General features: G+C 40.8%; 1 protein-coding gene across 3 annotated transcripts in view; it reads right to left on the bottom strand.

The window, feature by feature from the left end:
- Positions 1-12,105, bottom strand: part of Ppp2r5e (protein phosphatase 2, regulatory subunit B', epsilon isoform) — a 157,348-nt gene that overhangs the window by 18,046 nt on the left and 127,197 nt on the right. For all 3 annotated transcript variants that reach the window (XM_005399153.2, XM_005399154.2, XM_013521973.1), the window contains one exon: positions 134-264. In XM_005399153.2, the coding sequence (XP_005399210.1) occupies positions 134-264 (131 nt within the window). The remainder of the gene's footprint in view (positions 1-133; positions 265-12,105) is intronic.

The raw sequence follows: 12,105 nt of genomic DNA, 5'->3' as shown, positions 1-12,105 counted from the left end.
GAGGGGAGGGGAGGGGACAGAGAGGCAAGAGGGATGGACAAAGTCAGTACACCATGTTCATACACTGGAGGTTTACTAATACTTCGGTAACAATGTCCACTTTGCTTTTCCCGCACCCCCACCCTCCACTTACCTTAGAAAAATATTGTTAATCTGTTTTCGGATAAATGCTCTAAGACCAAGGAACTTGCCATAAATTCTGTGTAAGACTGTCTTTAAGTAGTCCCGTTCCCGAGGGTCTTCACTGTCAAACAGCTCCAAAAGCTGTTACAAAGGAAAGACAGGATAGTTTCAGCAAAGAATTTAAGAATGCTGCTAGTCATTATTTAAAAGCCCTCTTGCCGGGCATGGTGGCGCACGCCTGTAATCCCAGCACTTGGGAAGCTGAGGAGGAGGATCGCTGAGTCCAAGGCCAGCCTGGGCTACAAAGTGAGTTCAAGGCCAGCCTAGACTGCATAGCGAGACCCTGTCTCAAAAGCCCTCTCCTTCTGCCTTTCTCAGAGTTACTGAGTACCTGTATGTGCCAGGCAGAGCTGGTCCCTGAGAATACACTGACAAATAACTCAAAGGGCTTCTCTCTCCGTGGTGCTTGGACAATTGAGTAGCCACAGGTGCACAAAGGAAAGAATTTGTACCCCCATCCCATACCATGCACCCAGATTTATTCCACATGGAGAATCAACCTAAGGGTAAGAAGTCAATTACAAAACAGAAGAAAATGTATGAATAAATCTTCATAACCCTAGACTAGGTGGTGACTTTTTTAGACACCACATGTAACGCATAAGTAACACAAAGGGAAAAATTTAGACTTCTTCAAAATAAAAACATCTGTGCTTCAAAGGGCACCATTAAAGTGAAAAATCACACAGAATGGCTGAAAATATTTGCAAACCTTATCTGATAAGACTGCTGTCCACAATATATTAGGAACTCCTAAAGCTCACCAAGGAAAACACAAATGACTTAGAAAGGAACACAGTATTTTCTGCAGAGGTGCTGCCCAGCCATTATTAAATGGCTAATAAGTAAAAAGAAATTCAATTTCATTAATTACAGAAATACAAGTCAAAACAAGATCGCAATTTGATGGCTACAATTAAAAGAAGGGATAACAAAAAGTGTTGGTGAGGAGGTGACAAAACTGGAATGCTTATACATTCTAGAAGGCACAGAACGGGCTACAGCCAGTCTGGAAAATGCTTTGGTATGGGGGCACTGGGCAGAGGTATGTACGAGATGGACACTCAGAGGTAAGGGACTTTCGGAGCCACACGCCCCAAACCTCCTCGAATGCATGGTTAGAGATTAAAAGATGTCCTACAAGGCCACAAGTCCAAACAGACTCAAACACACAGCCTGAAGGAATGAATTCTCTAGCCCTCATGGCTCCCCAACACCCTAACACTCCAACTTATTACTTAGACTGGCCCTAAGGTCAGTCACGTAACAGACCACCTTGACCATCCCTACATGAATTCATGCACAGAAGTAGTGCCCCCTTGTCCTGCATCCTTGCTTCCTGGTTCTATCAACAAATAACCACAGAAGCTTCAGTTCAGAGCTGTCCTTATCACACTCTCTCTCTTGCTGAGGGGTCCTGGTTAACCACAGGCCTTCTGGGCCCTCTTGGAGCTGGGACTGGACAATAATCCGAGTAAGCCTCTGTTTCACCCTTTGCGGCATGCCATGTATTGAAATGCAACAGTCTGTCAGTTCCTCAGAACTTCCAGTTACTTATGGCTTAACAATTCCATTCCCAGGGATACAGCCAACAGAAATGAAATCATGTAACCGCACAAAAGAATACACAGATGAGGGGCTGGGGACTTAGCTCAGCGGCAAAAGCGCCTGCCTGGCAAGCGCAAGGTCGTGAGTTCGGTTCCCGGTACCGGAGAAAAACCAAAAAAAAAAGAATACACAGATGATCACAGCAGCAGCATTCAACAGGGTGAAAAGTGAAACCATCTAAGTGGCACCAACTAATGAAGGGATATGCAAAATGTGACAAAAACGTAGTACTACTCAGCCATAAAAATGGAAAGAAGTAGTACGCGGCACTGTACTATTACAGCACTGATGGACTCTTCCAAGCCTCATGTGAAGGAAAGCAGACAAAAGTGGCTACATAACAGCATGGGAAACCCACAGAGGCAGCAGTAGAATGAGCAGTGACTACAACAAATATGAGATTCTTTGAGGAAAAGACAACGTTCTGTGATTATACGGTACTGATGGCTGCACGGCTCTGCAGTTTTTAAAAACACTGAAGTGCAAATCTGGACGAGTGACTTTATGTTATATAAATTATAAATTCTTCATCATAAATAGCCTGTGTCAAGTATTCTATCACAGCAATGGAAGGCTAACACAAACACTCAATAATTTTTTTTTTTGGGGTCTTTTTCAGACAGGGTCTCACTATGCAGTTCAGGCTGGCCTTGAGCTCACTTTGTAGCCCAGGCTGGCCTCGAATTCGCAACAATCCTCCCGCCTCAGCCTCCCGAGTGCTGGGATTACAGGCGTGCGCCACCACACCTGGTCACTCAATAAATTATACAATACATAACTCAACACCCCCCACACAGGTGAGCAAGCAGGCCCACACTGGACACGTAACACCCCAAGCAAGGGCACAATCATCCACCAGTGCCAAGCCAGCTCTGTTTACTTCCCTTGGCACAGGGCAACGGAGGCAAAGACTAACCAAACAACCTGGCCCTGGATGGGACAGCACCCAGGGAGAGAAGCGGGCAACCAGACCCCATGACTGTCCCATCTACCAAGGGGAACAAGGGCATGCCTTAGGATGCCTGGTAGCCACAGTCTCGGGTGAATGGACAGAGGTGCCTCTGGTACAGGGAGGGCACCTGCAACACCCACAGGTCCCAAAGGTAGGCAGAGAAAATCATGACTGGCTGGATCCCAAGACTGCAGATCTTGGAAAGAAGATGTTTGACTCTTTGCTATATTTTATTATTTTTAGCTTCCTTTCATCAGGTTTTTGTGAGACTCGGGGTTTTTTTCTCTCCTCTTTTTTCCTCATTTCTTTTCTCTCCTTTTCTCTTTTCCCTGTTTCAACTTTTCTTATCTTTCTTCTATTTCCTCTATTTTTCTGTTTGTCTTTTTCTTGTTCCATCTTTGCTCTGAGTGTATTAATTTCCTTTTGCTCGTCAATATGACTCCCATCTCACTTTTCTCCCCTACTTCTCATATGCCAGTGATTAAATTTTCAAATTTTGTTTCCATCTTTCAGTTCTCTATGCCCTCTACCTTTACTAGTATAACCAACCACTATGCTGTATGAGTCATTAGACAGCAATTTTACACTACTTTTTTTTTTAAATACCGTGCTATTGTTAGAAGAGGCAAAGTTGTTCCATTTACTAGATGTTCACTGTTGGCCCATAGCTGATCCATATTTAGTTCCTCTTTGTGTTCATACTGTAGATCTCTTTCCTATGGTTAAAGGTGGTACATTACTGGCCTCTAGAATTAATCAATATTCAGGGTCTATCTGACACTATAATTTATGTTGACTTTATTGCTACAGACAAAGTGACATAGCTGTTGCTTTTAACTGGTTTATCTGGATGTCAATATCTTGATTGCCTTTGGGTCTTAAATAATACTGTGGCCTATTCTTGGAAAGCTGGATACTGAACCAAAATACATTCCCATCCCAAGTAAAGGAAGGTGGCTGGATCCTGGGAGACATGTAAAGATCAGTCGGTAACCATGCCTAGGGGACACCCCTGAAAACTAGGCACTAACTAAAGAGCTCTCCATATAATAAAGGAAGTTTTCCACTGCAAGCCTCCTCAACACAATCAAACAAGAAAACAAACTACAAACACGAGAAGACAACAAATGCTTCCAGAAATTCCCAACTACCCTAAAACTGACCCATGAGGCATGAAAGGGGAGAAAACCAAAAGCACACACTGAGTTATTTAAAATGGTATCAGGGGGATAACAAAGCAAATCAATAAGGTATTGGCAAGCTCACAGAAAATATAAGTAAACAGATATTGGGCCAATTAAATAAAACAATTAGTGAACCTACAGACAACACTAATAAAAAGCTAACAGAGCTCAACAAAATGATGTAAAACATGAATGGCTAGTACAGCAAAGAATTCCATATAAAAAAACTCCAAATAGAAGTTCAGAAGATAAAAATTCCATTGAAAGTATAGGCAGCAGAAGTGACCAATGTGAGGACAGAGTGTCAGATCTATTGTTGGTGACCAAATAATTAGAAACACCTTAAAAACAGCAAGAGAACATTAAAAAAAGGGATCCAAAAGCTCTGAGATGATGCAAAAGACTAATGTAAGGTTAACTGGGAGGAATGAAAGAGCACAAGACAGTAGAAATGACATAAAAAACCTGCCTACTGAAATAACAGCAGAAAACACTCCAAGTAAGGAAAACAATCTGACATACAGAGATAAGTGAGGCATATAGAACTCTAAATAGCCATAATCACAGAAAAGAACCTCTTCATGACACATCACAGTCAAAATCTCAGAAGGCTAAAACAAGAATAGAATCTTAAAAGTGCCCATAGAAAAAGCAATGAGTCACTTATAAAGGTAACAATACTGTAGCCCAGTAGTGGCAAATCTAAGGCACACATACTGCAATGGGCACATGAGCCAAGTCACCCCAGCAGCCAAGCATGGGATAACAGCGCACACAGGGGCCATGCACATGCTCAGGAAGGAGTAGTACTGGAGCCAGGCAGTGGAGTCATGAGCCAAGACTTGCCCAAGCTGTCACATGGCTGGTCAGTGCATTGTCAAGAATATGTACATATGTGCTTGGACTGACTATGAATTTTAATATAACACAAGATTTTAGCTTTGAGTTTTCTTCTGAAAAACTGAAATTTAGTATCTAAGATTTAGCTAAGAGATGTCCTAATTAAGAAACTGAGATTTGTCCCCCTGGCATATTTGAATCTGCCGCATCATATTTAGTTGTTTGTGAAGAATTTATGAAAACAAGAGCAAGAATATATATATTTGCTTGGACTGGCTGTGATTTTAGCAGAAGCCCTCACAAGGTAGGAAATGCACTCAGATGCCTTTTTCAAAACAGGCCAAAAGTGGGTAGTCACTGGAACACTGCCCCCTTACACTGCTGACCAGCAAAGTCAAGAGGAACCCAGGCTGAGAATCACTGCCATAGATTGTTGATTCAGGCAACACCCAATTCTTTAGTGTTAACTACTAGTGTTAGCTAGGTTTGGTATAGAGATAGATTTGTGTTGGATGCTCCATTTTTGTGTGTGTGTCTTTTTTTTTTTTTTTTTCTCCCTGGTACCAGGAATTGAACTCACGACCTTGCGCTTGCTGGGCAGACGCTGTGCCACTGAGCTAAATCCCCAGCCCCTCTCCATTTTTTTTTAATTTTGTGTTTTTGTAAATTCCAAGTATTGAACACCAAAAAATGACTACAGACCAAAAAAAAGCAAAAGTGGAAACTGATAGTACAAGTTTATTCCAAGAGGCTTGGACAGAGGCATTTGGAGTGACTGAATGGAGTGGGAAAAGTTATTTATTCTGTATAGTGAAAGTGTTGTGTGTCATGTAAGTGTCAGACAGGCACTTTAGACACCAACCACAAAAGTACTGCCACACTTGGTGAAGCTGAAAGGAAAGAGTTTCTTGAAGGAAAAATCATTCCGTGTAGCTTAGTTTTTGCAACTATCTGTCTAAAACAAATCATCTGATAGCTTCCAGCTTTCAAATTTCAGTGTGCATAGCAAAACATGGTAAGCCCACTCTAATGGTGATTTTATCAAAATGGCCATGTTGTCTGGGAGTAATTTCCTTTTTTATGATTTCCCAAGCAAGGATAAAATTATGTAATGTATCTCTGAGGTGCCACTTAGTAGAAATACTATTAAAGATCAAGTCCTAAGCTGGGTGTGGTGGCGCACACCTGTAATCCCAGCACTCAGGAGGCTGAGGCAGGGAGGATCCTTGTGAGTTCGAGACCAGCCTGGGCTACAAAGTGAGCTCAAGGCCAGCCCGAATTGCATAGCGAGATGTCTCAAAAAGACAAAAAAAAAAAAAAGATCAAGTCACTTCTTGACCAGGTTCAGGCACAGTACAATGCTTTACTTATATACAATAATGTCTCATAGCTGAGCAGAGGGCAGGTCCTGGAGAGAAATGCAGCCTGCTTACATGAAATCAGGCTGTTTATCAATGGAAAAGGGTAGGAATATCCACAGCTCACTAATAGGGCCCACTTCAACCTCATGATTTTTACAGCTTTTACACTTCACTGTACTGAACAAAGAACTAACTACACGGTATAGGGAAAACAGCAGAAAGGATGTTCTGTGACATCAAAACACTTGAGAGAAAACTGCAGGTTTATGAAAGGGACCTTGAAAATGGGCAGCTGAATTATTTTCCAAATCTAAAAATGCATTTTGAAAATTCTACAAAGGGGGGAGAGAAAAGAAAGAAGACTGTACAGTATCTGCAGACAAACCTACAAGCCATAAGGAAATATATAAGAAGTTTTCCACCATTATAGCAGGTATATACAAAGAACATAGTTAACCCAAAGAGAAGCACATGGACTAAAAATCAAAGGATAGAAAACAATATTCTATTCAACAGGAACCAAAAACAAGCAGGAGTGACCATTCTATTTTCAAAAGCAGTGGACTTTAAACCAAAACCAATCAGAAGAAGCAAAGGAAGTCACCATATATTGGTTAGGGAACAATCCAACAGGAAGAGATAATAGTTACAAATATATATGGAACAACCCAGTTTCATAAAACAATACTGGACTTGAAAGATCAGATAAACATGAATACAATTATAGTGGGGGGACTCAATACTCTATTATCAGAAATAAGTCATCCAGACAAAAATAAAACCAACAAGGAAATATCAGAATTGAACCAATCCTTTGAACAAATGGATTTAGTAAGTATCTAGAATATTCTGCTCAACAACAGAATAACATCTCTTTTCTGTAGCACAAGGAACTTTCCCCAAAATAGGCGACACACTAGCCAATAAAGCATGCATATTATCAGATCACAGTAACAGAAACTGGAACTTAATGGCAAAAGAAACTACAGAAATTATGCAAGCACATGGAAATTAAACAATAATCAGAGAAGAAATGAAGGAAGAAATAAGACAATTTCTAATAAATGCAGAATTTATGGGACCCAATGGAAGAAGTCCTAAGAGGGAAGTTAAAAGCTGTGAATGCCCACATCAGAAAAACACAGCAAACCCAAAGAAGTAAACTAACAATGTACCGCAAGGTCCTAGAAAAATAAGACCAATCCAAATTCGAGGCTAGGATAAGGAAGTAAATTATAAAGACCAGAGCAGAAATCAATACAATGAAGGACCCGCCCCCCCCACCAAAAAATCAGAATCAATAAATCTAAGATCTGGCTCTTTGGAAAGAAAAAACAAAAACAAAATAGACACTTACCCAATCTTACCTAAAAAAGAAAATATCCAAATCAATACAATCAGAAATGAAAAAGGTAGCCAGACATGGTGACACACACTTATAATCCTAACGCTCAGGAGGCTGAGGTAGAAAGATCCCTAGCCTGGGCTACACTGTGAGTTCAAGGCCAGTCTAGATTACATAGTGAGATGCCATCTTTAAAAAAAAAAAAAAAAAAAAAAAAAGAAGTAAAATCACAATGTATACCACCAAAATCCAGAAGATAATTAGCAACTATTTCACAAACCTGTATGCCAATAAACTGGAGAACGCTGAAAAAAAATGGACAGATTCTTAGATACATATGAATGTGAACCAAGATTTAAAAACCCTAAAACATTCACTAACAGGTAATGAAATGAAGTAGCAATAAAATAAGCTCAGGTCCTGACTAATTCACTAATTCCATAGAACTTCAAGGAAGATCTAACACCAACTACTCCTCAAACTCTTTAATGAAGTTGAAAGGAAAGGAGTACTCTCTAAGTCATTCCTGAAGTTACGGTTATCCTGATGCCAAAACTAGACAACGATCCAACTAAAACAGAGAACCGAAGGTCAATGTCTTTAACGAATACACACACACAAATGTCCAACAAAACACTGGCAAGCATAATGCAACAAATCACCAAACAGATCGTACACCATGACCAAGCAGTCTTCCTCTCAGGAATGCAAAAGTGGCTCAACACATGCAAATCAATAAATGTAATCCATCAAATAAACAGAAGGGGAGGGATCACTTGATCATCTCAGCAGATGCAGGAATAACCTTCGGCAAAATCCAACATGCTCTCATGATAAAAACACTGAAGAAAATAGGTGAAGGACCTTATCTCAATCTGATAAAAGCCATTTATGACAAGCCTACCACCATAACATAACATAACAATGGGGAAAAATTGAAAGCTTTTGCTCCAAAATAAGAAACAAGACAAATATTCACTGTCACTATTCTTGTTTAATACAGTAATCAAAACATTAGCAAGAGCTATCAGGCAAGAAAGAAATAAAAAGAATATGTATAGGAAGGGAAGAAGTCAAATTAACATTATTTACAGTGATACGATCCTCTACATAGGAGACACATAAAAATCCACCAAGAGACTCTGAGAATTAGTAACCAAATTCAGTAATGTAGATACAACACATAAAATCAACACATGAAAGTCAGTGGCATGTACACTAATACTGAACCTACTGAAAAAGAAATTAGGAAAAAATTACCACTCATAGTATTATAAATAATGGTTAGAAAGTAACCTAATACAGGCAGTGAAAGGCCTCTACAATGACAACTACAGCACTCTGAGTAAGGAAGTCAAAGAGGACCCACAAAATGGAAAGACATCCCTTCTTCATGGATAGGTGGAATCCATACAGTCAAAATGGGCATACTTCCAAAACTGACATACAGATTTAATGCAATCCTTATCAAAATTTCAGTAGCACTCTTCACAGAACTGGAGAAAACAACCCTAAAATTCAGAAACCAGAAGAGGCCCAGAGTAGCTATGCTGGGTAAAAAGTGCAAAGGGGGAGGCATCACAGTCCCCGACTTTAAGGTCTAGTACAAGGCTACAGTGATATATGGTAGCGGCACATAAACAGACATGTGGATCAGGGAACACAACAGAGGAAGCAGAAACAATCCCCAAGGACATTCAATTATTTTATCTCTGACAAAGGGGCAACAACATACATAGAGGGAAGACAGCCTCTTTAACAAATGGTACTGGGAAAACTGGCTATCCACACGCAGAAGATTGAATCTAGACCCGTATCTCTGACCATGCACTCAACTAAAATCAAAATGGAACAATGACCTCAGTGTTAAAACAGAAACACTTAACCTGCCACAAGCTAAAACAGGTAAAACTCTTTAAGTCACAAGTATTGGCAAGTGCTTTCTGAACAGAACCCCAGTCTGTACAGGAAATAGTACGGGCAATCAATGAATGGGATTAAAAAAAACAAAACAAAAAACTTCTACACAGCAAAAGAAACAACCAATGGAGTGACAAGACTTCTACAGAATGGGAATGATTTTTGCCCAGGATTAATATCCAGAATATATAAAGACCTCAAAAAAATTAGACCTCCTAAAATAAAAGACCTAATATCAGAAAATGGGCACACAAAATAGACACTTCACAGAAGACAAAGTACAAATGGCCAAGAAATACATTAAGAAATGCTCAACATCCCTGACCATTACAGAAATGCAAACAAAACAGAATAAAACACTGAAAATCCACCTTACTCCAGAAAGAATAGCCATCATCAAGAAATCAAATAAAAATAAATGCTAGTGAGGTGGGGCGGGGACAGGGGACAGGACCCTCCTACACTGTTGGTGGTAATGTAAACTAGTACAACCACTTTCAGTACGGATATTCCTCAAAAAAAAAATCTAAAACTAGAAATTCCATTTGATCCAGCTATTCCTCTTCTGGGTCTCTTTCCCAAAGAGTTAAAGACATAGTATTGCAGTGATAACATGCACATCCATGTTCACAGCAGCACAGCTCAAAATAGCTAAATCTTGGAAGCAGCCTATATGTCCATCAACAGATGAATGGAAAAAGAAAATGTGGTATTTATACACAACAGACTACTACTCTGAGATAAAGAAAGATGAGTCATCTGTAGGAAAATGGATGCACCTCGAGACCATACTATTAAATGAAATAAACTAGACACACAGGCTTAAATACCGTAGTTTCTCTTATACAAGAAAACCAAAGTATAACTAAATAGCAAAACGGAAGATCAGTAATACAAGGTATGGGATAGATCTTGCTCAACTGGGAAGCGGGTCTAGGATGGACGAGGTGGGAGATGGGAGGGAAAGGAGGAGAGGAAAGGAATTGACATGTGCTACACACGTGTACCAACTCCCCACAAGGAGCTCACACATCACGTACCACAAATGTGTACTTGTCAAAAAAATAAAGTATAACGCAATAAATCTGCAAGTCTTTCTGAGTGATAACAGCCAAACTCCTTTGGCTGAAAACAAACTTAGAAACTGGTTTGAGTTTTACTGAGTTTAATACAGTAATCATTGCAATAAAACAAAAGCAATGCCTTTTCAGCAAAACATTTCAAAGGTCTGTAGACAGCACCCAAACGAAAGCAAACTACCATCATTATTTAAAAAGGTATCAAGATACCTGTCAGCCTGACTTCAAGTGATTAAAACGTGAGACTGCCTGACAGCAGAAGCACCACCCTGCGCGCAATCCTCAAGTGAAGGTGCTTTTGCTTGCTGCTTTTCTTTGAGTGAAAGAGCTGTGAACACGTGAGTGACGCTGAGAACCTGGCAGGAAACACAAACTGAAGGACACTCTTCAGTGGGCGGGGAACAGGACACGATTTTCGGCTTCACAATGCCATTCATCCCATCCATCCATCCATTTGCTGAAAAGATGAGTTATTTTGAATAAATACGCACTGTGCATCTACTGAGGGTCAGCCAATGGGCACAGTGCCAGAACACGGTGACGAGCAAGGCAGGCACAATCTGCTTTCACAGAACTTCGCCTAACTGGGGGACACAGGTGAGGAAACCGCCTGAGCAGTGCAGGATGCCGTACGAATGCACAACAGAGCCACCCACTCTTTGTGAAGGAGCGCGGGGACAGGAGAGCCACGCAGAGGCAGTGGTGCCCAGGCTAGCCCACAAAGGAAGGGGGAAATGGAGGTGCAAACTGCACTAGCCCTCATCACTACAGGGCTACTGAAGAACAAAAGGTTTATTTCGCTGAAAGTCCAAAAGCATAGCACAGGCCCAAGCACACGGGCCGCCCCAGACTGCGTCACCTCACTGTGCCAACCACGTGGGAGGAAGCAAATGACGGTATCTCTAGCCAGGAGCAGAGAGAAACAGACTGAACAGGCCACTAGGTCCCACCTCTGCAAGGTTCCGCAGCACTGCCCCACACCGCCATCTTGGGTACTAAGCGTCTGGTTCCAATGGAGGTGCTCGCGGCAGATCGCATAGAACCAGCAGCCTATCTGAACAGAATGTGCTGCTAGCCACACCTGCCATCTCTGCCTGCTTAGCAATGAAATAAATAAATATACACTGAGACCTTTCCACATGCCAGGGATTATCCTTTCTGCCGAGCACAAACAATGTCAAACAAACCCGGAGCTCACTAGGGGAGGCAACGAGGAAGTTACCAGTTTATTTCTAGAGGGACACATCCTACCTGCAAGAGAAAGGCATGTGGCCCTAAGAGGCAAAGGTCCCAATCGACTCAGTACCTCTACCTATGGTTTGCTTGAAATGATGTACCTAATGCACCCATTCCATTTTTTGTTCACAGGAATAACCTTTTAAGTTCTATCTTTTAATTTGGCTTCTATTTTTTAAGTGTTGCAAAAAAGCTTAATGAATAATTTGCAACTAACATTAAAAGGTCTGAGAAGTTATAATGTTAGCAAAACTTCAATCAATTATGTTATGTGTTGTAAAGAGTTCAATGAACATACAATTAAACAAAAATTATTTATCTAGGTAAAGTTTCCATAGGTTCTCAAAGAAAATGTACTAATCGAGCCTCTCACTTTAGTCACTCGCAAAGTCACAAA

Source organism: Chinchilla lanigera, unplaced genomic scaffold, assembly GCF_000276665.1.
Source record: "Chinchilla lanigera isolate Chin_1 unplaced genomic scaffold, ChiLan1.0 scaffold00065, whole genome shotgun sequence".
Taxonomy (NCBI): Eukaryota; Metazoa; Chordata; class Mammalia; order Rodentia; family Chinchillidae; genus Chinchilla; species Chinchilla lanigera.
The sequence above is the reverse complement of the archived record's forward strand: the minus strand, read 5'-3'. Positions and strand labels throughout refer to the sequence as shown.